We start from the raw sequence: 27575 nt of genomic DNA on the forward strand, positions 1-27575 counted from the left end.
TAATTTTTACCCTACCGACCATAGCGTCGAGATACTGGCTATGTGGGTTGTATGAAGTTTCCCCAGTATAAATATTTATATAGGTAAAATACATACATATTCGCACCTACGCTGTCGCTGTGTAACAATTCTACAATCATTGCAAGAATTTCTTTTAAAACAATATTAATATGTGTAAGGTACAGTCAGCCAAAACCGGACCGTACAGCAAATAGATCAGTTACAATGGCCCTCCAGTCGAGAATTGCCCCGCTTTACCTTAATCGAAATAATCGCGGACAGATGTACCTACAAAGAAACCTACGGATCCAAATGAAAATCTTATTTTTTGTAAACGTTTCAATAAGAATACTTTTATTACGCGGGCGAAGCCGCGGGTAAAAGCTAGTAATTATATAATTGGTTATTGGTTCGCTCTTAAGCGATAAGACCGCCTGTTGTTACCTCTGTTTAATTTGTTTTTGTTTCTTGTGCATTACTTGTAAACTATGTGAGGTGTGCAATAAAGAGTATTGTATTGTATTGTATAAATGGAAGTGATCAAGACAAACATAAATAATAACACATAAATATGTGTACATTTCTTCACCTTAACTCGTTGCAATAAAGTGAAAAAATGTAGACATATTAATGAACTCGACTGTACAATATAATATTTTTTTTCTATACCTATTTCAGCTTAGATTAACAATGAGACTTAATTGATCAAGAAACAAGTTACTTATCCAAATACTAAATATCCTTTCATTAATCAGAGAGACTTTGAATATGATTAACAACTATGTAATGTAAAATATATAATTATACATAACCACAAAATTAAAATTTTGAAAAAACCCCCGACCGCGACATAGTGGACCGATTTTCATGAAACATGGCTAAGAACACTCCCGACTAACTCAGCTTTCAAACAAAAAAAACTAAATCGAAATCGGTTCACCCGTTCGGGAGCTACGGTGCCACAGACAGACACACACACACAGACAGACAGACAGACAGACAGACAGACACGTCAAACTTATAACACCCCGTCGTTTTTGCGTCGGGGGTCAAAAATAGCAAATCCAATCCAAAACATTACTAATATATACTAGTTTACCCGGCAGGCAATTAAACTAAATCATTTCACTACACCTAATGACTTCTTAAGCCGCAAACGGGATCAAAGATACCTCAAAACCCAGGGTAATTTGTGCCCTGATTCGTATGTAATAAGCGTCGTTTTCGCTAATGTCGCCACAAATCAAAGTCAGGTAGATTCCCTGCCTGTTAAACGGCCACATCTAAAAAAATACATTTTTCGAAAAATCGTGTGTCAAATTTTTGACACGTTTGTGCGTCAGTAAAAGCTCTAAGTGGGATGGGATAAAAATGTTATTTTGGGATTCGTTTTGTTCTCAAAATATACTATCCAATCTAGTGTTACAAGATGCCATTTAATTATTATAGGAAATATTTTTATTTATGGCGGAATTGAATTTTCAAACACAAATGAATTTTCAAAAATTTGTGCAATAACAGGATATTTTGATTTGTGGCTAAATTGCAAGATAAAAGTTGTCAAGTTTTGGAAATAATTAGCCATATGCATTTTCTAAAGAGGCTATAAAGGATATTTTATTTTATTTTTTTCCGAATGAAGAATGTAATTTGAATGATTCTTAATTCGACTCTGCAAACATCTTAAAAATCAAAATTTTTGAAATGTGGCCGTTTTTCTAATCTTATTCGTCTTCTAAAAAGCTTAATGGATACTTTTCTAATTTTCTCGCATTAAGGTCGTAACAAGCCTACGTCACTCACGCAAAGTACCTACCCGCTAGCAGTTGCCTCGAGGTAACAAGTGGCCGAGGGACGCCACGCGCCCGCCTGTGTAGTCGCGTGGCACGTACCTACTATTCTTCTGAGTTTTACGTAGTAACTTATTAGTATTAGTTAAATAAAGCGTAGGTATTTGTCGTTTTGCGGGAAAGTGAAAGATTTGTTACGTTAGTAACTTATTAATAATCTGTTGTCGTAATTTGAATGATTCAGTCTCAAAAATCAAAAATTTTGGGATGTAGCCGTTTAGCAGGCAGGGGACGAGGTGGATCTTACAGTCCCTGGATTTGGATTCAACCTGATTTATGAACGCCGGCAGTCCCACAAATGTAGGTCACTGGTTTGTTACAAAGAATTAGGTGTCGTGTGTAATTTCCCTAAGTGCTTGATAATTTTCTAAGCGTTTGAAAGGAGTTTGTGTAAAATGTAAAATTCAGACAAGGATTTAAATTGCGAATTTCATTTTAAATGTGCAATCTTAAATAACTGTTATTAGCAATTATTAACTATTATTATTAGCAGTGGGGGGAAAGATGGGAAACATTGACACCTCGGCGTGTTTCTACTTCCATTTTTTCTTATAAACATATAAGCCAAGTTTCATGCTTCCTTTTTTTCGCACTTATATCATAATATAATATTTCAGTACAGTTGGTGATTTTTATCGCATTAGTGCGAGGAGTGAATCATTTTTTGCCGAGTCGGAGGGCAATCTGTACCGAAAATGTCATACGACACGTGCGAAAAGGAAATTTGTAACTCGCGTCGATGTCAAACGCCACTCGTTCCAAACTTCCTTTTTTACGCACTTGTATCGTAATATACTATTAAAGTACAGATGGTGTTTTTTTAAGCACTAGTGCGAGAAGTGGTTCATTATATGCTAGGTCGAAACTTCGGAGGCTCATCTGTACTGAAAAACGTCGTACGATACACGTGCGAAAAGGAAATTCGTAACTCGTGTCGATTTAAAACACTCCCTTCGGTCGTGTTTTAATTTATCGCCACTCGTTTCGAACTTCCTTTTTTACGCATTTGTATCGTAATGTACTAATTTCAGCGATAGATATAAACTTTTGTATGGCAGTCGGCCATCCAAACTATCGCGTGCTATACGAATATCAGTAAACTTCGGACACATTCGGGGAACTTGAAGGGATCTTTGTTTCTATCGGAATGAAAGCCTATTTACTTCATACTAACGCAAAAACGACTCTCAAGCCTTTGGCTATTACGCCCTTCTTACATAAATCCCTATAGTTATTCTGTGTTGTGGTATAAGCAGCAGAAGCATCAAGGTTCATTTTCCTGTGGTGATTTTGGAGGTTTCTAGTGAAATAGTTTGTTTATTTGTAGTTTTCTTTGTATGAAGTATTGGAATACAAAGTTTGGTGATTTCACGTCGAGGTGATGAACTTAATCCATGTTGGGTGAGTAGTTTGCAAAACTTGTCGTTTTAAAGGGAAAAGAAAATAAAATGTAACTAAATCTTTATTTAGTAAGGACATTTCAAAATGTATTTCATGACTTTCAAACCGGTGTTTTAAACATTTTGAATTCTTTCGCTCCATGTAATCATCCTGACGAGTAACTGTAGTTACATACATACATACAATCACGCCTGTTTCCCAGAGGGGTAGGCAGAGATCACGGATTTTCATTTACTACGATCCTGACAAACTATTACTTTCGCTTCACACACTTTCATAACGTTTCTCATACACGCTCGTCGGTTTCGAGTACTTCTTAGGTCAGAAGTACTCAGAAGTCTTTACTTCATAAAAAATGTAATTTTGTATGTACTTTTTCTTGTTAAAAAACATACTTCCAGCCATGAAACTACCAATGTAAGATATTTAAAAAAGGCGATAAAATAATCTTGGCAATGATTTTTTTTTAATAATAAATGGGCTTACTCTTGGCCACAGACTAGCCAAAGGCAAAGACGGGGCCTACGATGGAGTGAGCTCGCCCAGAAGATGCCTGTTCACTCTTGATTTGAAGCTCGGAAATATATAGCCGCCGAAATGGGTTATTTCACCACAGTGACCTTGACATTTCTGTGCCTATTGATAAGTAATGTTATAACATTGTTACTCAGTGTCAGTATTACCTTGTTGAACAGGCAATGGACGGCGAAGTATCACTGTCGATGTCGGGCGACAAATTGTCACCATTTGGGAAATAGGCCACAGGAAATTTTTAAGTTTGTCAAAATAACATAGTAGGCAGTTTCACAATTTAGATGACTAGTCGTTTAATTCCCACGGATATGTCCGTCCATTTGAAATGTTCCCAAATAGCGACAATTCCAGTTAATTAACAAATTAAAGCCTTCAAAGGCTTCACCGTCCATCCCTGTTTATTGTGCCTAGCGCCATTGTTGTCGATCACCGAACTAACAAATGCTATGTTCAACCCTAAATGGTTCAATCCCTTTACTAATCGTTCGATTTTCAACCTAAAATCTTGGAAAATAGAGGTCCGAATTGGAATGAGACTTTGTGAATGCTGTGTTCAACTCTGAATGGTTGAAACTCCTTTATTTCTCATTCGAATTTCAACTTACACCGTGTCCAATAAGTCCGAATACTCACATTTTACCTCAGTTCTAAAGATATAGGGATCACAGGCCATCAAATTCTTATTTAAACTGAAGAGTATATTCCTTTTAATAAATACAAGCACAAAGTTCATGAAATTTCCGAAGTGTCTAAGAAAAACAAAGAGGTAAAGTGCCAACAAAATACTTGCTCGGCACGCAGGTGACGAGTTATTTTTTATAAGCAGAATCTGTATGTGATAAAACAGACGCCACGTGTCCAAAATAAACTATTATGGGTACCGAGGATAGATAACGTTCCGGGCAACTAGAAAAATGTGCCTAGGTTCCAGAGCTCACCATCGGCCCAGGTGTGGGATGCAGTATGTAAGCGAGGTAAACTACCTTCAGTACTTACAGATAAATGCGTTAAAATCAACGTTTTTTTCTTTAAAACCAAGGTTTTGGAGAAAAAAATGCCTTAAAGTTAAAAAGGATGCTTGGGAATGAGTATCATGTGTCCCAACAAGACGCACCTCCAGCACATTCGGCAAATGGTATTCTAGCGTAGTTTCAGACTAATTTGGCAGTTTTTTATCCGAAACATGAGTGGCCACCCAGACCTCCAGGTTTAGGCGTATTAGACTACTTTGTATGGTCATACATGCTTTGAAGACTAAATTTTTATAAAATCATAAACCTAGATCATTTCAAAAAGATTATTGAGAGTATTTGGGATGAAATGTGAAGAAAACGGTGCGTGCCGCGTGTGATCCGTTTGAGAAGCGTTTGAGGCTGGTAAACAAGTTAATGCTGGAGTTATTCCAAAACATTTGTTGTGAATGTAGGAAATAAGAGTGCCATTCATAAAATATAATAATAATGTAGTAACTATTTGTTCATTTTGTTTTATTGGCTATTTGTGCTGTATTCAAACTTATTGGACACGGTGTAAGCGGTCTAATTGATAGTCTAGTTTAGACTGAACGTTTTAAAGAGATAAGTGAGAATGTATGGGTATAAAATTAAATGAATTGCTCACGTACGAGTAGTAACTAGTGTTTTGTTTTTAAAGCAAGCCTAGGTGAAGTGACAATCGTTGATACATCAAAACGCATGTCTCTGTCATGCCACTACAGTGTAATAAAGAGTACACTAAAGTACAGTGTGGCATCATCGTCAGTTTTCCGTGATCATGTTCATGATGCATGCAACTGCGTGAAAATATCGGGAGATCGACAAAAATCAATTGTCCCCCAGTCGAGATTTGCCCCGCTGTACCTTATGCTTTGTTATTAAAACTGTGCTTTATTAAAGCTGTAAAGAGGAATAGTAACTAATGCTAGAGAAACACTACATACTTGATGAAACATCTATAAATGGTAAATTGGTTATGTTTTTGAATAAAGTGATGGCAGAGAAAGCTCAATGGTTAATTCTCCGACCCCGTAGCTAAAGAGCGATAGAGATAGATAGCTGGGCGTTTCCCAAAAATAAATGACGAATATCGAATTTCACCAGATCCAGATGGACGTGTTTGGGCTCGTTCTTCTCAGCGATTGAGCGAGCTGATTAGATCCCGACGATAAAATAATGTGTCCCAAATTTTCCATACAAAATTCGAGTTTCCAATACGTCACGTACGTAGTAAGTTGATACTAAAATCGTGACGAAAAGGAAAAAAAACTAGGACACATTTTTTATCATCAGGATCGAATCAGCTCGTGATTCTGAGAAGAATGAGCCCAGACAAGTCCAGATCTGGTGAAATTCGATATTCGAGATTTATTTTGGATTCGGCTACGCACACAGTTATACCTCTACATCTCCACCTGAATTGCGGAGAGTGGTATTGAAACTTAAGCAGTTTCATGTGCTCTGTCTACCACTTTTATAAACAAAGGCGAGTTTGCGTTTGTGACTTTATAAGAAATATTATTTTAGATAACCTAACCACAAAATTAAAGATAAAAAAAACCCCGACCGCGACATAGTGTACCGAATTTAAGAACACTCCCAAATAATTCAGCCTTCAAAACTAAATGAAAATTAGTTCATCCGTTCGGGAGCTACGATGCCACAGACAGATACACACACAAACAAACAGACAGACAGACAAACCGACAGACAGACATGCCAAACTTATAACACCCCGTCGTTTTTGCGTCGGGAGTTAAAAACAGAAAACTAACAGTTAATTAAAAAAAACGGTACGTCACAGAGGTTCCATATCGTGAGATTCAGAGCATCGTGTGGCAGATCCTTTAGCACTCGTGTGAACGTGCCTTTAGTATCGTACTCATAGCGGGGGTTAATTGCGGGAGTAATTGCTCCGGACGTGTAACAGTGGCAGTAATTTAAGGGGGATGTAAACGGTGTAAGTTAGCTCTGTTACTGCTAAAGTCTCCTGAACCTCTAGCTTGAGTTTTAGTTAGACATTATAATCACAAAATTAAAATTTTGAAAAACCCCCCACCGCGACATAGTAGACCGATTTTCATGAAACATGGCTAAGAACACTCCCGACTAACTCAGCTTTCAAACAAAAAACATTAAATCTTAATTGGTGTCCGGTCGAGAGCTACGATACCACAGACAGACAAAAAGACAGACAGACAGACAGACACACAGACAGACACGTCAAACTTATATCACCCCGTCGTTTTTGCATCGGGGGTTAAAAAGAGACACGTCGAAGTATATAGTTACTCGCCCAGCGGTGAGCTGTCAATCGCCGTGTCTCTTTTACATACTTAGTAGTAGTATTTACACATGTGCAGGGCGTGCATGGAAGCGGAAGAGACCACCAAACACTTTATTCTGGAGTGTAAACAGGTAGAAGTATATAGGAACAAGTACCTAGGTACGCCGAACACACTAAAAGGGTATTTAATTTAGCAACCTGAAAACACTGCTAGGATTTGTAGAGGAGCTGGGGTGGCTAGAGTAGTGCTACCTCGTCAAATTCACGCAAAATAGGCACAATAGTTGTCGACTTGCGGAAAATGTCCAACAAAACTGAACTAAACTAACTAGTATTTACACGCTCTTAGAGAAAAATCAACCAGCTTTCAATAACGCTTACATGATCTTTGGTTCAAAAAACAAGTTAGATTTTGTTAAGTGTAACTAGTACATACTACAAGTTACTGGTATTTGAATCAACAATATATTTGAATCAACAAGTCGATTTTATAAAAGCAACATGGCACATATCATTTTAAACATATGGTTAGCTGATTCAATTAAATATCTTTTAACAAGTTTGACCTTGTTGTTTGAACAAATTCGACTTGTATCATCAATATTGTGATTTATTCCGTTTACTAAAATATTTTTGTTTCAAACGAATACGCAACAAGTCGAACTTGTTAAATTCACAATGCAAATTTCTTAATATCTCGCAGTGCGATAGCAGATAGCTCATAGCTTATTAGCTCGCAGTGGGACCAATGCTTAAATATTATTAAATTTTGCCAAGCTGAAACCAAGATGCTAAGATGGTGTCATCATATTTAACATCCAAAGCCTGTTTAAACCCAAAATGAAGCCTAAACTTCCACAATAACTATATCCTGCAAACTGCTTCCTTAACTGTCTAATTAGACTTAACTGCCGTTTAAAACTCGCCTAAACGACGGTTAAGGTTATTCCTTAGTCTTAATTGTGGCGAACTTAAGGTGGCGTCTTTAACAAGGCTTTTCTGTATTGTAACAGGCAAGAAATTACTGTTATTTTATTCGAATATGCTTAGAAACTTACGAATTTATACAAAATTGTACAACCCTATGGCAATTTACACTCCTTTTTGATGTGTACTTATGTCCAAAATAATTATTGTCAGTATCGGATACCAATGAGCTTTAGACTTATGTTGACCGGGATATAGACCGTGATTACCTTTTTAATTTTTGTCGAGCTCCCGATATTTAGACGCAGTTGTATGCATCATGATCACGGAAAACTGACGAATGCGGAAGGATGTCAAAGTTGCGTAGATAGCGCTGCGCGATACCCTCCTTCGCGATCTACCTTCACTTTCAGCGTTACCAGTCCACTGGTCGCATCCCGCACGCATGACGGTCTATATCCCGGTCAATATAAGTCTAATGAAAATAACCGTGAATCATTCAAAACTCCAATTAGCTTTGTTAAATTACAATTGAATTGTGTGACACGGACGGGGGTATTGACTGATTAGTGGTGATACTAGTAATAGGTATTAGATTGCCTTTCCACCAGAGATACTCGTGGATGTGTTTGATATGCATTAATCAGCTTAATCGAACCCGTTCCCACCACCGAATATGATTGGTAGATATCGAACACATCGAACACCCTTATGCTATCGTACTTTACATTACAAGCTCAATGTGAATAATAATGATATTATAATATGTATATCTTGAACACCGTTGTTCAAAATTGCATACAAAATAGGTTAACTGAAATGTTCAAATAAGTAAGTAACGAAAATTTGAGATTCAGGTTTGATAGAAAGATTTTTCCTTTAATCAGTTATATCCACGCGAAGTCTAAAAATATCTTGATATTTCGGAGACAATACTTCGTAACAATTTATAAGACGAGCAAGCAGTTTAAGTCATCTAACTTTCTTACAAATTCACAAGATTCTAAAGAAAACTACAGCGCCATCTATAAATTGCCCAATGAACTAAACAGTACAACCTAATTTGCACTTTTTCACTAACAAAATTACGCCGCTCCTCGGTGACCTAACAATAAGTTGATTAACTAAACTCACTGATAATGTTACTACGTGCTTGTGTTGCTAGCACGCGATAGCAGATAGCGAGAGCGGAAGCAGGAGCGTGAGCGGCAATGTTCAGCTAACATGGTAACTCCTCCCATCGATTCTATAGCTTCTCGATGATTCGACTACGGTAATTTGACTAACTATACTCACTGATAATGTTGCTTCTTGTATCGCTAGCACGTAGGGAAGTGGAATAAGTTACAGGAGATAGCAGAAGCAAAGCGGAAATAAGAGCTGAAGCGTCAGCTCAACTGACTAAATTTTGTCTGCTTTCTTGCCTCCTAATAACGATTATTAGAAATACTGTTTCATACCGGTAAAGCCTATGGTTTGTACCACATTAATGATGGGTATTGTATGTTGATCAGTGCAACTTTTACACGACCATACAAACGCGACACAGTTATAAAAATACCTATATTAACGCGCGTAGCACACTGGTGTGATAAACTTTATAGCGTCCGTGCGTACAAATGGTGCCCTGACGTGACAAGCTTTATCACGCAAACCTGCTTGTCCACCTGGCTATCTATGTTTGCCTTATGAATTAATAGCAGCGTTTTACCTTACAATAAAACGCATATTAAGCGAAGTACCTTATTTGAAGCCTATTTTATTATATTTGAGAGAGCAATCCTGTTAACAGATGACGTAGCGGTTCACATATTAGCTGACAGTAGTCGCCATTATCCCCACCACCAGTTTTACCCTTCCAGTTTTATCCCCTCACCACCGGGCGGTGGCGCCTACGGGCGCCGTTTGCCTCATTGGTTCTCAAATTATAACCAAAACAAAGTTGCAATAAGTGTACAATTTACTAAAAAGGTTGCAATAATTATTTTAATTATGTACATTTTAAATAAAAACAGGGACATATCAGTATACATTGGAGTGTATAGGTGTTGGATTTTGCAACCTGAATGGTGAAGGTGATAAAATACATTAGTGAGTTAAACCTACCCTCCATGGGTGTAATAAAAGTAAAGTGGTGTATTGCAACGGAGTACTTTAGCCACTGGCGGCCTAAAAACTATAGGCTTCAAATAAGGTACTTCGCTTAATATGCGTTTTATTGTAAGGTAAAACGCTGCTATTAAGCTTCCTACCGTTATTTGAAGCCTATTTTATTATATTTGAGACCTGTCTGTGACCGCCTGGTGGCCAGCATAACGCCAATGTGATTAATTCCTCATCATTAGTGAAACTGGTGGAAACAACTAGTGCACTTAATAATCTGCGTGTGTGGGTGAATCATTTCAATTCAACCAACTAAGTGGAATCTGCAGTGATACATGTTACTATTTTTGTGAATACTGTATTTTTAATAAATCAATGTGAATCAAGTTATAAGATTAAATCTTATTTCTAAAAGCGAGTTCATATTTTTATTTCATTTCACCCATCAAATCATAATTTTCGGTATTGTCTGTTTCTATTAATTTCAGGATCCTTTATCATTATGCATCGATCTACTTCGCAAAAAGAAAGTGAAATCTTGTTGAGGCATTACAAGCCACAATGCTATTTGTCTTTATCACAGCAAAGCATATATGTTAGATCTATAGATCTCAGTATAACTAAGGCATAATACTGTTTAGGTTACGTTACAGACACAAAATTATCTTCATGGCTTATTCCTTTGTATTAATATTTATTTGAAAGTTCTTATAGTCTTTATGAGGAATCAAGTGCACTTATACAACATTTTACAAAAACAACGGGATCTCCCTTGAAGATATATAAAATCGACTACAATATTTCCTTACTTTGTTGTTAGCATATAATGGCTAAACAATGTCAAGTGTGTACGTACAAATTTGAACAAAGGTGATCATTGCGTGATGTCACAGTATGTACATGCATTGTATTTCCAGGCCGATTTAAGTTGGCATATACGAACAAAAGACGAATTTCATGTGCCCACCTAAAGGTGAATAATAGTAGTATACAGAGCGCAGCTATTTAGGCAATAAATTATCTTTTAATTTATAAGATTTTCGTTTCAGTCCATTTTTAATATGTACCACCCTATAAGTGGTTTCATTTTGTTGTACATATACGTATTTGCAATTAGTTGGGTTGATATGGTAAGCAGCACTACTCTTTGCTAATAAGTTGTAGTATAGCTAGAAAAACACTGGTTTTCACTTATCATTGTAATATATAAGTACCAACTATATCTGCTGGATACCCATTATGGTAAGATAAATAAATAACTTGGACTAAAAATAGTTCCAAAATAGATTTTAGCATTGATTTGGCCCCATAAATTAGTTATGTCACAGGCGCATAGCTCTAATATTAGTACATTTTATGTATTTTAGACGAGTAGCCAAGCAAGACACTAAATAATTCATAACTTATTTTTGTCAAAAACAAGGGAAGAATGTGGGCAGACTCGGCGATCAGTTCTTGTTGAACATTGGTAATATTCTTGCAGCAATAACCTTCGCGGTTATTTGCCTGAATGAAGCTCCCAGAATAATCAGTGTTTGATACTAAAAATCTTAAAGAGCCGTCTTTTAGCGTTAGGAGCAGATTCAAGCTAATGAAGAGGTACATGTTGTATGTACATTCTTCTAACTTCACATTTAGGATTACGGTGCATCCCTTTTCTCGAAAAGAACTTTGGCCTCCTTCTTACCCAGAGAGCGGGTTTCTGTGGGATGTTAGACAAGTTGTCTAGGAAATCTAGAAGGTTCTTGATTTGGAATCGATATCAATCATTTGATTTAAAAGCCTTGTATAGCATGGCTTATTGTCGTTCGGACAGGTACCGTACAGATAAATTTTATTCATCTCTGATCATATCATACCCTATGTGGGTCATAGGTATTTACATACGGTAAACATCCAAATTGTTCTTATATATATTATACGTGGAAGGTTAAAGAATTCCAACGTTATATTCACATACAGCGGGGTACAACCTTATATATTATTATGTCCACAGAAGGAAGTGCAGTGTCTAACTCATAGGAAATTAATAAAGGGTTAAAGATCTGAGTCTTTGATGACGTGAATTTGATAGTCAACACAAATTGTCAGGTTTTTGCAAGCCAATTACTCAGTTCCAGTATAGATTACCACAATCTTAGATATAGGAACAATTTGGTTATTTACCACTTTTACCAGGCAAGCTGGATTACGAAGATTACACCCACTAATCCAACCTTTATTTAATGAGGAACTAGGCTCATCCCGTTCCACGTGACTTGTATTCAAAGTCATTGATTTGGTGCTGGCACAGAATATATAAAAGTACAAGTACAGAAGGCTCACTGTCAACAACCTGTCAATGGACTGCATACGACATTGAGTTCTATTGCGCAGCGACAAGGTCGTCAAACTTTATGAGCCGCGAACTCGCGGCCGCCGGAATGTATGGAAGAAATGCGGAGTGAGCCGCCCCTGGTGCTGGTTTCAGCGCTAGTGCGAGCTTCACGCTGCTAGCGGAGCCGGCAATACATATGTGGTTGAAAGGAGCCATTGACTGATAAGTTCGCTTAGCTAGTCGCTGGCGGCTGAATAGGTTAGGTTAGGTTAGATATTTCATGAATATGATGATTTGTATTTGAAATGTATATTTACTTAATAGCATGCGTTTTCGTGGTAGTAGCCCGATACGCAATAATACACAGTATATGACTTGTGGTTGCTTTGCGGAAGCATATATTTATGTTATTGTAATATGGCCAGACGCTTAATTAACCACTTTGCGGGTCTTACCTATACGCAGGGGCTATGCTAATTTTCTGTCATTCCAATTTAAGTATATGTACTGCCGAAGCAAATACTACTTGCATTATCAAAGCACTTGTTTAGCGATATGTAACAGGCTAATACATATGTTTTATCATATCTTGCTTACCTACTTAAACCCTGCACAAACAGTTTAAGAATGCTGTTTACATTAATTTAAGAATATCCGGTTCCTAATAGTTCTAGCAGAGAGCTGAGTTGTAAGTTTAACACGCCCTGCGGAGGCTATAGCCGTGACGGCCAAAATCTCTTCAGAGATTATGTTTCGTTGGCTGAATATTCACAATATATTCATAATATTCACACGCCTTACGCAGGCAAATTATGAATATTATGGAATGGCAGATAAAATGTTATAAAAAGGCAAGTTCTATGATCACGCTACATTGCGCAGGCCAGGACGGGCTTGCTATATTATTGGTAATTCATTACACTAGATAGATAGTTTTCTTTTATTTCGTCTGCTAGTGTAGCAGTCAAATAACAAAAAATAACAAACAAAGGCCTTGCGCAGGCTTGTTATTTGTTGGGTAAGTAGAAATACTTACACGTCTTGCGCAGACGGAAGTACGACTAGTACGAGTAATTAAGATTAGATACATAGGCTTGGCGGAAACTTTCCTATTTACACGGATTTCCCGCTAACATTTGCCCAGCCTCGCAAATGGTCTCAATGGATATCCCAAGAAACAATGTTATTATAATGATGTCTCTTTACGCCTTGCGCAAGCGGAAATTATTAGAGTAGGTATTCGAATAAAAAACAAATTTCGGGTCTTTTCTTTGTAACGCCAAATCTAGGATATGAGCTGATACAAATACTGCATAGTCAACACATCTGCTTGCGCAGCAGAATAATAATAAATTTATTGCACAACAACTTGTGTACTTAAATCAGCAGACAGCTACTTATTATTTATTTATAAATCCTATTTGGATAGAAGCAAAAGATCAATAGTGACTCTCCTGTATGTGGTAATTTACAACAGAGTAGGTACCTACTTTAAATAATAATGATACGGGGGTTTCACTCAAAATCTTTTACTTTAGCTAGAGTAGCAAACTTCCAGTAAGTCTATTATTATTATTAGTACCGGAATTTTATTCAACGCTTACACTTAGAACGATGCATCAATAGTAGGCACTCTTTAATTAAGAATGAAGAAAATAGCATAATAGACCGGACCCCAATAGGGAATCCAATATGACACTAGAACCTTTACAAGTTGATACAACAAGGTTTTAAACGTGTCCTAGGTTTTATCTGCTTAATCGTTAATGAATTGCATCTTAGCTTCTTGCGAGACTATCAAAATTTTGAAAGCAATCACTGTTACACGATAGGCAAGATGACAGATTTTGAAAAAGTGTTTTAAAACATTCTTAACTATTGACTATATTCAAAAAATATATTATTTCTGCAATAATCAAAAGATTTATTGGAAAAAATGCCATTTTAATGAAACGTTCATAAATTTGCGCCAAAACGCGGTCACCGGTGTCATGGCGTCGCTGTGACGTCACACCTCAGTAAACAGTCAAGCGTATGTATTGCAAACGTTAGAGCCGAACAACAAATCCTTTAATAAATATGAATGCAAAAGTTTACAAGTGGTGTGCGGTCCCTCAATGCACAAATTCGTCACTAAAAACCCCTGACAAAGTGTTTGTGTATGTTCCAAACGAGAAAACGATGCGATTTAAGTGGCTTACTCTTGCGCGGCGGGATCCGAAAGCCATTAATGTTGATTCTTCCATTTATTTTTGTGAAGATCACTTTGACGTAAGTTGTAACGTTAATTAATATATTCCTAAATGGTGTGCCACTTTGTTTTACTACAAACAAACTAATAACAAGTAACATTAATTTTCCGAAGTAAATCTAACCTCAAAATGAATATACTTGTTAAATGATTTCTAGAGGTATATTCACCACTGTATTAATGTACCCATTTATTCATTTTCTAGTTGCCAAATGACATGGATAATTATATGGAGTATCACATCATGGGTTCTGTGGCAAAAATTAGGATGAAGCCAGGGTGTATACCCACCAGGTTTGACTGCCAACCAGATAGAAGAAAACGAGCCTCAGCTGAAACCATCCACCGACCATATATTACAAAAAAACAAAGACAAGATATTATTCAAGAATCTATAAAAGATCTGGAAGAGAAAAGTATTATAAACAAACCCTTAGAGCTAGAAGAGACATCAGTTGGAAGTTCAGGTAGGAGGCAAGTGCAGGTTCACTGTAGGAGTTGGGGTGGACTGCTAGAAATATTATAAAGTAAATATTAGTGTATATGTTTTTACCAATATACTCAAAAAGACAGGATTGATTTCTAAAATCAACACACCACTAGAATGCTATTTTAATGCTAAATAACAATAAAATAATAGGATGTAAAAGAAAAACTAGAGTGCAGCTGTAATTATATGTTTATTTCTTTATTCATGGTAATATTGCATAGTGAAAATGTGTTTATGTTTGTTATTATTAGGTAATAATTTTGAAAACTACTGAACTGAATTTTTAAAACTTCTTTTACCATTAGTATATTATTCCTGTTCAAAATATAAATCAATTTCTTATTCTGTTTATGTAAATTAGCAATTCAATTGTGCTGATTAAACCATTCTATAGGTAGTTATTTATGTTACAGGTTAGGTACTAAATGACTTAACTATTTGATAGCAAGGTACCTACACAACGTTAGATTATTACCTTGCATTCTGTACCTAGAGTACCTCATCTCATTATTTAAGAATTACTTGATAGTTATTTTTCATCTCTATACTGACTTGTGCTATTGGGTATTTAATTAATGTGTTTTTTTTTCAGCTGTGCATGGAGATGAAGTTATAGAAAATATTACACAGGAAAAAGATAAGACAGCAAATAAATCAATCCAAGTTTACATGACACACAAATTCAGAAGCAAAGCCGTTCAATCTGGAGTTAAAATTGTAAACCAGATGACATCACCATTGAAACAGGATCGCCAATCTGTCTCTACATCGCCATTTAAGATAACTAGATGCACTTCCAAAATCAAACCAACCACATCAAACATACACATAAGTTCAAGAAAAATATTTGTAGATGAAGCCCAGTCTGATAGTGATATTTCGTATACACCATCGATAATGGATGAAGGTACATCACAAACTATATCTGTTCAAACAAATTCAACTTCAGATTGCAGTGAGTTGCTACAAGATGATAAACAGAAAGAGGCAGCTCTAATGCTGCAGTGTACACTACTTAAAATCAACAGAAATCCTCGCTGTTATATAGGTGTTCCTAAAGACTGTCATTATTTATTAGGTCTAATCGAAGAATACACAAATATTCCTCCAGTTCATTTTCTCATGTTTAAAAAAGATTAGATTAAATAACTCATTCAGAGAGCTCGCTGATGATTTTTCCATGACACCAAGTTATGCTAGTAAGATATTTCTTAAAAATGTTCCTTTGTTGGCTAGTGTCATGCGTGCTTTTATTGTAAAATTAGATAAATATAATATAAAAAATAATTTACCAATGGCGTTCAGACATAAATATTATCATGTAAGTTGCATCATTGACTGCTTAGAAATAGAAATACAGAAGCCCTCGAAAGCTGTAAATCAATCTCTCTCCTGGTCTGAATACAAAAAGGCTAATACTATCAAGTATCTTATCTCCTGCACTCCAAATGGTCTAGTAAATTTTATATCACCTGGGTATGGAGGAAGAGTAACAGACACATGTTTGGTAGAATCATGTGATTTTATTAAATGTTTGCAACCAAGCATGTGTGTGATGGCTGATAGAGGTTTTAAGCATGTAGAATCATATTTACTCAAACAAGGAGTAAAATTAGTGCGACCTCCAAGTGTTGTAAAAGGTTCTAAGCTTTCAAAGACCGAGGTGAGGGAAACTAAACAAATTGCTAGCCTAAGAATACACATAGAGAGAGTGATTCGCCGCTTGAGAGAATTTAGTTTACTGAAACCACACGCATGTGTGAATCACAATTTAGTTAGAGTACTTGATGATAGTATAACCATTGCATGTGGTTTAATAAATTTACAGGATTCTTTAATTAAATAGGTAGCCTATGATAGCTGTAATTGAACTGTATAGGTGAAAAACTTAAGAAAGTCACCTGTTGTATGTGTGAGTGACGTGTTGGAATAGATAACACATATTTATAATTAGTAACACAAACAAAACAAACGCCTATTCGAACACGTCACTCACACATACAACAGGTGACTTTCTTAAGTTTTTCACCTATAATATCTTGTACCTACCTTTATGCAATAACCTGATTTAATTAGGAAAAAATAAAAGTAAAAATTCACTGTTTGTTTTATTTATTTATTATAACTAAATTACACATTGGTACAATAATGGGTACACAGTATCCTTCCATGAACTGACTAAAGCCAAAATAAGTTCTGAAACATATTTTTCATCATATTTCACACTTATTATATTTACATTTTTGTTCACACTATAATTACAGTCAGCAACACAAAAGTAACCTTTGTGATGATGTGACAAATACATTTGTATCTGCATCTGAGCGTAAAACTTTTTGGTTGGTTTTCCATTAATGACATAATTTTTGTAAGTCTTAGTACTTACTGGACACTTTATTTCTATAATGCTGTCATCACAGACCCCATCTGGTGATCCCGCTATCATGGGATATTTTTTACTTATAAATAAGCCACATTTATTAATTGTTTTCCCCAGACTGGTAGAGACGGTTTCCCTTACTTCATCTTCCAACAGTCTGCCACGTTTCATGGCATTGGTGTCTGGAATTCTTCCACCCATTATCAAAGCGATCAGTGTTCCATCAGTAGTTTTGCACCTACTAAATTCATATGCTCGTGAAGCTGTCACCCTTCCATATCTTAATTCGTGCCAAAGACCACTTTGATGTTGTTGTCTTGTTTTTTCCTCAACCAATTTAACATCTATGTCATTAAACAAAAGTTTTTCCAAGAAAGTGTCACAGGATCTTTCCTTATATTTAAATACCAATTTGTGCATGGAGAATGTATTTACTGTATTAGGCACATAATCTTCCTGAAATTTAATCAATTCACAATTGTGAAGTGGCCTTTTCCTTCCTTCCTCAATAAACTTCTCAAATACTACAGTATTTGTTGGCAAACTAGGCTTACCATTAGATAAGTCTTTTGCTGTTATATACTTTATGGTAGTTCCAACTCTCGATAGCTTAGATTTCATCCAGTAACATTCAACTGATGTAATGGATGGTTCTTCACTCCTGCGATGGACCCACATAAGAAAAGCTATAGCATGTTTGCAGCCTCCTTGTGATCCAATACAGTCATGGCATTGCACCGATCAACTGTTTCGTTGACTTCGTCAACTATTAATGTTACTCTATATAAGCTTCCGTGCACTTTCTGTTCCGGGCAGATTTTTGTCTTCACCACACATAGATTGCCATCGCGTTTTAACTGAACGTAGCTTACGGCATCATCACCATACGATGGCCTGGAGGATCTATAACAAAGAAATCGATTAGTAAGTAACGTTACATAAAACATTTTTTTCATAACGAAAACATAACCTCAAACACTAAACATATCAAGTGGTATTTTATAATTTTTATACATATATAACTTCAAAAATTTCACACATTTCATAAAGTATTAACCATACTTACACTGCAGTTTTTACATTTCTGGATTCTGCTGAACAGAAGTCTTTGTTTGATGCCAGGAACTGTCCCAGCATTAACACATCCACTCGGGGCAAATTGGAACTGTTTGCCTTAGTAAATCCTTGTTCCATGGCTTAATTAGTCATGGAACTAAGCAACAAATGGAGATAGATCTTATGATAGTCGAAATTTTTAATAGAATTCAGTGACAGAGTGACCACACAGTAAGTACAGTAACAGTATTTACAACGGTGTGACGTCACGCAATCTGATTGGTGTTTTAAAAAACATGGCGGATTTCAGTATTTTGTAATTTTATTTTCTAAAATAACATAATAATCTCGTCTTTATAAATAAAAATGGTATTTTTTCCTTAATATTTATACTAAATTTTACTAGATAGACACATTATTTTAATGTTTCTTGCTTACTGTCATCATCCCTATTTTTTCGTTTTTTTATGATACTTATGACGAATCATTGTATTCATGTACCTAAAATTTGATATAACATTACAGCTTAATTTTTTTAATGCGTAAAATTCGTGTTTTAGGTGTTTTAAACACTTATTTTAGTGGATTTTATTGTCTTGTACTAACAGTACAGGAATAAAAATTATTAAAAATCAAACGAAATTATTCTTAATATCAAATATCCTTAAAAATTGCTTTAAATACCTTAAAACATTGTTTAAGACAGAAAAAACGAAAAAAAAAATATATTAAAAAAATCATTTTGTATGAAAAATAAAAATTTTCATTGTGTAGTAGCGACCTCTAAAATTTATCGAAAAATTCTAAAAAAAAATTACAATAACTTTTTAGTACCAGAGAACAATTTGAGGGGGTGAGACATAGCACTTTTTAACTTTGATAAAATATGCAACACCCTACTGAAGGGCATATATACATACTCGTAAGGTCCATTCTCTTCTAATGGAAAGTAAGTTTTTATAACCTAACCACAAAATTAAAATTATGAAAAACCCCCGACCGCGACATAGTAGACCGATTTTCATGAAACATGGCTAAAAACACTCTCGACTAACTCAGCTTTCAGACAAAAAAAAACTAAATCTAAATCAGTACATCCGTTCGGGAGCTACGATGCCACAGACAGACACACACAGACAGACAGACAGATAGACAGAGACTTCAAGCTTATAACACCCCGTCGTCTTTGCGTCAGAGGTTAAAAATGACAAATATTACAATATTACGCTCTGATATACAGAGTGGGGCCTGTAACAAAGGCGAAGAATTGAACTCTAGGCTATTCTCCTTATTCAACATATTTATTTGTTCGGCGACTTTTAAAAGTATTTTGATTTTTATCACCCTTGAAAGTTTTTTCTAAGAGGTAATGTATTGCGAATTCTGTTAAGTCTAAAGTGTGACAGACAACGTCAATGACAACAATAATGGCGTACATTGAAGCTAATATTTATTTTGTATGAAAAATTAAAAATTTAAAGACTTCATAATTTTTAAAAGTCACTGAACAAATGTTGATCAGTATAAGGAGAATAGCCTACAGTACAATTCTTCGCCTTTGTTACAGGCCCCACTCTGTAGTGCTTCGCAGAGTGATAGAGATGTAGACGGTGTTTTTTTAGCGTCAAGATTTCTTTGCACTAAAAAAAGAGCAAATTAAACCTTCGGCCCTAAATTATCAATATCTTTTTAAAGTGTTAATGGCGTCAAAAATTCCGCCAACGTCAAGGTTTAGGGTGATACGCGTTTCATGAACCTCAATGTATGTTTTGAAAAGAAGTTGCCTGCCGAGTTTCTTGCCGGTCCCATAGTGGATACCCCCCTCCCAACTGAGGGGGGACTGAAATCTTCTCGAGGCTGAGGCGTAGGGTTAGAGCCGGCGTAGCTTTATTTGACGTTCATATGCGCATTGTAATATTCCTAAATTAAAACCGAAATAAAATTAAATAAAATTAAACGAAATTAGAATTGATTTAGCAGCGCCATCTCTCGAGCTGTGTCGAAACCTACCTGAGTTTGGTTCACACGGGGGGCAAGAACCATACCGTTCTGCCCTAGGGATGGACAGAGGGCGCTACGAGTCCTTGTATAGATTACTCATATGAGAGATAATTTCGACCTCGACAGCTGTGACCTGGGTGGCCGAGCGGATTAAGAGGCATCTCCCGCGTTAGGAGAGTACGCTGGTTCGATTCCAGCCTCAGGCACCAGAGGACTTGGTCACTTTTTCTTTCATATATGTAATTTATTTCGGGTTTTAATTTATATACATAGTAGTGTGACTACTTTAAGACAGCACAAGTTGAAATATTTTCAATAGATTATAATTCAACTTGTGTTCATTAGAATTCATTAGAATGTAATATTCCTACCTACTTGAAAAATAAATATTTCATTTTAATTTTTTTTTCAATGCACGAAGAAGCCTCATGCACTATATGATTTACAATACACGCTTGGCGCTAATAAGTGACCTTCATCAAACATTGGCTACTTTTATTGATCCAGATGCTAACGCCGTGTCTTGCGTGGGCGACGGTCGCGCGATGGTCGCGCGACGGCGATGCGACGCATACGAAATCAAACCTTATCGATATGGAAGTAGACGATACGATGAGACGCGACGGCGCCGTTGCCCACGCAAGACACGGCGTAAGAAGGAAGATATTCATTACCTGGTCATCATGTCACCCTCAGGCCTATTGATGGCTGCGCCCGTGGACGAAAACACGTATATCCTGACGTCGTCCTTGTACCACTTGACGCTGTGCATCTCTCCGCAGGACGCGGCGTCGATGCGGCATTTTATACGGGCAGTCTCCCCTACTAGGGCCGCTGTGGTTTCTGTGGACAAAAAGATAAATATATTAGCTACTAATAAAACAAATGAGGCCAAGTTGTGAGGAGAAAGTAGCTGCTTTGCCTAAAGGTTGGTTAGAGAATAATGTTAGGTTTAAAGATTCTTTATTCCCATAAGAATTTGTACAATTCACTTAAAATGAGAATATAAATATTATTAATGCTAACAAAATACACGAAAAGAGCTACATACAAAAATAAAAATGACAAGTTTAAAATTCACATTCACACATTACATAGGTAGATACATAGTATCATTATTTGTGGTTGAGGGTAAGTGGACAACAGGGCGCGCGGCGTTGGGCATTAAGACCGCCTAACAAGTTTTCATATTATGGAAACTAAGCCAAACCCATTTGATTGGTCGCGCACCGTGCGGTTTCAAAGGAATTTCTTCCCGCGGACGCTCCGGCTGTGGAATGACCTCCCTGCCGAGGTATTTCCGATGAACTACAGTATGAGATTCTTCAAAAAAGGAGTGTACAAGTTTCTAATGGGTCGGCAACGCGCATGTGACACCCCTTGAGTTGCAGGTGTCCATAGGTTGCGGTGACCGCTTTCCATCAGGTGGACCGTATACCTGTTTGCCACCGACGTGGTGTAAAAAAAAGACATATGTGATCATATGTCACGTACCTATATATGACGGAAATAAAAAAAGGTTCTTACAAAAACTTTTCTTAATTTAATATCATTAAACAATGTAACATTCACGGAACTTTTAAAAGTATTAACGAAACAGGAATTTTGCAAAACAGCTCACGTACAACACTACACCTACAATTTCATAGAAGTTGTGAAAAAGCGAAATAAACTTTTTAGTTACATTTTAAAGTTTTTAATTTTCATCCTGGTCACGGCACCAAAATGTAACGTTGTTTTACAAAAATGAGTCTTTTGTTTTACATTTCAAGTTATTTTTTCAAGGGAAATAGAGATGGTGTAATGGAATTCTAACTAAATCGTATTAAAAAGTTTTCTTGGGAATGTTCGTTGCAGTATTTTATTACAGAACCTTCAGCTGTAGTAATTGATACGATTCTTTGTCACAAGTAATATGAACTGGATAATAAAAACGAGATTACTGCAGTAAAAATAATTTTCATGCATTTAAAAGTACTCAATTATGTTGACGATGGATGTTGGATTTTTAACCCTCGACGCAAAAACGAAGGGGTGTTACAAGTTTGACGTGTCTGTCTGTCTATCTGTCTGTCTATCTGTCTGTCTATCTGTCTGTCTATCTGTCTGTCTATCTGTCTGTCTATCTGTCTGTCTATCTGTCTGTCTATCTGTCTGTCTATCTGTCTGTCTATCTGTCTGTCTATCTGTCTGTCTATCTGTCTGTCTATCTGTCTGTCTATCTGTCTGTCTATCTGTCTGTCTATCTGTCTGTCTATCTGTCTGTCTATCTGTCTGTCTATCTGTCTGTCTATCTGTCTGTCTATCTGTCTGTCTATCTGTCTGTCTATCTGTCTGTCTATCTGTCTGTCTATCTGTCTGTCTATCTGTCTGTCTATCTGTCTGTCTATCTGTCGGTTATCTGTCTGTCTATCTGTCTGTCTATCTGTCTGTCTATCTGTCTGTCTATCTGTCTGTCTATCTGTCTGTCTATCTGTCTGTCTATCTGTCTGTCTATCTGTCTGTCTATCTGTCTGTCTATCTGTCTGTCTATCTGTCTGTCTATCTGTCTGTCTATCTGTCTGTCTATCTGTCTGTCTATCTGTCTGTCTATCTGTCTGTCTATCTGTCTGTCTATCTGTCTGTCTATCTGTCTGTCTATCTGTCTGTCTATCTGTCTGTCTATCTGTCTGTCTATCTGTCTGTCTATCTGTCTGTCTATCTGTCTGTCTATCTGTCTGTCTATCTGTCTGTCTATCTGTCTGTCTATCTGTCTGTCTATCTGTCTGTCTATCTGTCTGTCTATCTGTCTGTCTATCTGTCTGTCTATCTGTCTGTCTATCTGTCTGTCTATCTGTCTGTCTATCTGTCTGTCTATCTGTCTGTCTATCTGTCTGTCTATCTGTCTGTCTATCTGTCTGTCTATCTGTCTGTCTATCTGTCTGTCTATCTGTCTGTCTATCTGTCTGTCTATCTGTCTGTCTATCTGTCTGTCTATCTGTCTGTCTATCTGTCTGTCTATCTGTCTGTCTATCTGTCTGTCTATCTGTCTGTCTATCTGTCTGTCTATCTGTCTGTCTATCTGTCTGTCTATCTGTCTGTCTATCTGTCTGTCTATCTGTCTGTCTATCTGTCTGTCTATCTGTCTGTCTATCTGTCTGTCTGTCTGTCTGTCTGTCTGTCTGTCTGTCTGTCTGTCTGTCTGTCTGTCTGTCTGTCTGTCTGTCTGTCTGTCTGTCTGTCTGTCTGTCTTTCTATCTGTCTGTCTATCTGTCTGTCTATCTGTCTGTCTATCTGTCTGTCTATCTGTCTGTCTATCTGTCTATCTGTCTGTCTATCTGTCTGTCTATCTGTCTGTCTATATGTCTGTCTATCTGTCTGTCTATCTGTCTGTCTATATGTCTGTCTGTCTGTTTGTCTGTCTGTCTCTGTGTGTGTCTGTCTGTGGCATCGTAGCTCCCGAACGGATGAAGCGATTTAGATTTAGTTTTATTTTTTGTTTTAAAGCTTAGTTAGTCGGGAGTGTTCTTAGCCATGTTTCACGAAAATCGGTCAACTATGTCGGGTTTATTTTTTTCAAAATTTAAATTTTGTGGGTAGGTTATCATTATATTAATCAAAATTCGTTACCGACGTAGTCTTATCACAGAAATTAGCATTAATGTTTGACATGTGCAGAATATAACTTGTTTTTTCACGGCGCCCCTCCTTCACTCAATAATATGTCTAAGGGAGTTTCTAGCGACATTAGCGACATCTATTGACGACCGGTCTGGCCTAGCGCGTAGTGACACTGCTTGCTAAGCCGCGGTCCTAGGTTTGAATCCCGCTAAGTGCTTTTATTTGTGTGATGAGCACAGATATTTGTATCTGAGTCATGGCTGTTTTCTACTCGTATGTAGGTATTATAAGTATTTGTATATAATATTTTATTTTATTGTTGTCTGTGTACCCGTATCACAAGCCTTGAGCTTACCGTGGGACTGTCAATCTATGTAAAAATGTCCTATAATATTTATTTATTTATTATTTATGTTTAAAATAAACATTATCACTGTGATTTCTAATTAATTTTCATATTCAATAGCTATATTAAATAAACTCAGTAAACCCATATTAATTGAGAATTTTCTCATCAACTCTGTACTATAGAGGTGATTAATCAATTCTCTCGACTCATTTGACGACAACAAAGCTTGGTTGAAGACAGTTTTCATTTACTTAAGTTCAATTAATAATTAAACTTGGAACTTTTATATAAATATCATAGGAAAAACAGAAAAGTGAATAGTACTTAATAAGTATGCTTATTTATTTTTCATCATGCAGAAACGCCATTTCTGCAAGATGAAAAACATGTTGATGAAAAACATGAAGATTCTATGTACTTACATGTTTTTAAATTGAACGGAAAATGGAAAAATTCACACCTCCGACAGGACTCGAACCTGCGACCTACGTTCGCGGTTTATATAATACTCGAGGCTAAACAATTTTGCCCCCCTGTAAAACAACTATTTTGAAGTGAGACTTCTAATGAGACTTCCAACTGACACCCATAAATATCGCTTAGCACCCATAGTACAAGCCTTGCTTAGTTTAGGCTAAGTTGATCTGTGTAAGGTGTCCCCAATATTTATTTATTTATCACTAGCTCTTGCCCGCGGCTTCGCTCGCGTTAAATTCGAAAATTGCGGAATTCTCCACACAAACTTCCACCCCCCATTATAAGGATGTGGGGAAGTTAAAAAGAGACTAAAAGTAGCCTATGTCACTCTCCATCCCTTTAACTATTTCCACTTAAAAAATCAAGACAATTCGTAGCTCCGTTTTGCCGTGAAAGACGGACAAACAAACAGACACACACACTTTCCCATTTATAATATTAGTATGGATTTATAACACTGTCAGTGTTACGTTGCACAACGTAACATTGGCAGCACATAACACTTGAATTTGCACTCATTCGTATAAACCAGTGGTCCAGACCAGTGGCATTCACGGTAATTTTTTGCCCTCTCGCTAGCCACAGTTCTAGGTTCAACCCCCGGCAAAACTTTTTGTATTTTTATTATTGTTTTCCCCTCACTAGCTCGGAAACACGTGCTTTGTCCTTTAATACCAGCGGGTAAAAACGCATCTTATCCACTAGTGGGTAAAGTAATTTGACCTTGAATAAAGTCAAATTAACTGCTTTAAAATTGATAAAAGTAGGTGAATCTAGTAATAAAGATGATTTACCACCTGTGGAACTACTGGAAGCAGTGATAAACGCATCTTTTGCGTTGTAGTTTCCTCGCTACAGTGAGGGGAAAAGTTTTGTGTTACACTCGGGTGCAAATGTATTTTACTTCTCGTGTGTTAAAAAACTCGCAAGTTCAGGATTCTATTCTCGAACCACTCGCTTTGCTCGTGGTTCAACTATAGAATCCTTACACTTGCTCGTTTTCAATTCCACACTCGGCGTTAAAATACAACTTTGCCCCCTTGTATAACAAATAACTATTCTTCTGGTCGCCTCCAGCTATCACAATAAATACTGGTTTCCTGCTAGGCCAATCAGCTTCTTTTTATGAACTGTCAAAATCATTTGCTAATATGGAATTACTATGAAATACTGAGGAGTGACGTCACGATCTATTCACTTTATATTATGTTTCTCTTTGACTTATTAAATAGAAATTATGTTTAAAAATAACTACTGACCATATTATTCTTCTAATTATGTGGTGCGTTATTTCATGTACTGCATAAAATATTTTATTTTAAGTATAGCAAACTAGCCTATTATCTCAGTTACGATGTTTCACTTCTTCGGCTTGGAGGGAGTCCACGTACTTTTTTTGCAATTAAATTTAGCTGTTAAATTACTATTTAGTAGCGAATAACAAAACCTACCCTGTGAACATTTTTTCACACTTAACGCTTTGGACAAAAATCTCGTCTCATTTGGACTTTAATTCCTTTTCTTTTTCTCTCATTCTATCCTAATTGGAAAAACCTGTCAACGTCAGAAAGAGGACCCGATTATTCTAGTTCTTTTAAATTGACGGATTTCACTTAGGTAGTTTAATTACAAAACTGTCCAGGAAAGTTGTGTAGCATTTCTTTCCTGGCTTGTCTTTTCAAGTCTCTCTAATAGATTAAGGCACATTTAAGTAGGATCGATTTAGTAAATGAGTCTATTTTTGGCTTCTGGGCGTCCTAGTCATTAAACACTTAACGGGGCAGAGAACAGATATTTATATATTTACCACCGTAGTTTAGACTTTATTTGACAATCAAATTTAACTAATTTTCGGAAATCTTTCGCCCTCTTAAGGGTTAAAGAAAATTTGTATATTTTTGGCATATACTTAATTATATGTATTTATTAAAGTTATTAGTATCTTAAATAGTTAGGTAAATATATTTATATGTCCCTACTTTTTCTATGACGTAGTCCAATAAAATCAAGTCTTTAGTGTTCTTTACACATCCCGCACCTATTTTGGTCTTCTCTGTTTGGCCTAAAGGTTGACTGGTAGAGAATGCCATGTAGCATTAAGTCCGCCTTTTGTAACTGTATATTTTTACTGTGCAATAAAGTTGAAATATATAAATAAATAAATATATAGGATGTTCAATAGCTCTTATATATTGAAGAACATTTTTCAAAAGGTCAAATTGTAATAGGTTGTTATGTAGGTACAGAAAAATGAGAAAATAAATAAGTAATTATATCAGAAGTAGGGAACAAATCAAATCATTTTATTATTTTCTTTGGTAAATGCTCAAATAAATAATAAAATATGTTGTTCTTTCCCTAGTTAAGATATATTTCGTTTTAGATACGGTAAAGGCACAAAAACGCGTCGTGTAGCAGAAAAATGAGCACAGCACTTCCTCTCGCCACGTAAAGCGAAAAACTAGTTCTCAAACTTGCACCTAACGAATGTAGATAAAAACTAACAGTGCAGACGACAAAGACGTAAAGGGAATATAGAACTACGAACATGCGAACA

The 27575-nt window shown here is 36.3% G+C and overlaps 2 protein-coding genes across 7 annotated transcripts in view; one reads left to right on the forward strand and one right to left on the reverse strand.

Moving 5' to 3' along the window:
- The window catches only part of LOC125236967 (nephrin-like), an 835833-nt gene that overhangs the window by 376563 nt on the left and 431695 nt on the right, over nucleotides 1-27575 (reverse strand). For all 6 annotated transcript variants that reach the window (XM_048143884.1, XM_048143886.1, XM_048143883.1 and 3 more), the window contains exon 3: nucleotides 21267-21435. In XM_048143884.1, the coding sequence (XP_047999841.1) occupies nucleotides 21267-21435 (169 nt within the window). The remainder of the gene's footprint in view (nucleotides 1-21266; nucleotides 21436-27575) is intronic.
- Nucleotides 14257-16275, forward strand: LOC125236968. The gene is made up of 2 exons (XM_048143889.1): nucleotides 14257-14685; nucleotides 14871-16275. Exons 1-2 carry the CDS (start codon nucleotides 14494-14496, stop codon nucleotides 15189-15191), a joined length of 513 nt encoding a protein of 170 aa, XP_047999846.1. The 5' UTR covers nucleotides 14257-14493; the 3' UTR covers nucleotides 15192-16275.

This window comes from Leguminivora glycinivorella, chromosome 20 (assembly GCF_023078275.1).
Source record: "Leguminivora glycinivorella isolate SPB_JAAS2020 chromosome 20, LegGlyc_1.1, whole genome shotgun sequence".
NCBI lineage: Eukaryota > Metazoa > Arthropoda > Insecta > Lepidoptera > Tortricidae > Leguminivora > Leguminivora glycinivorella.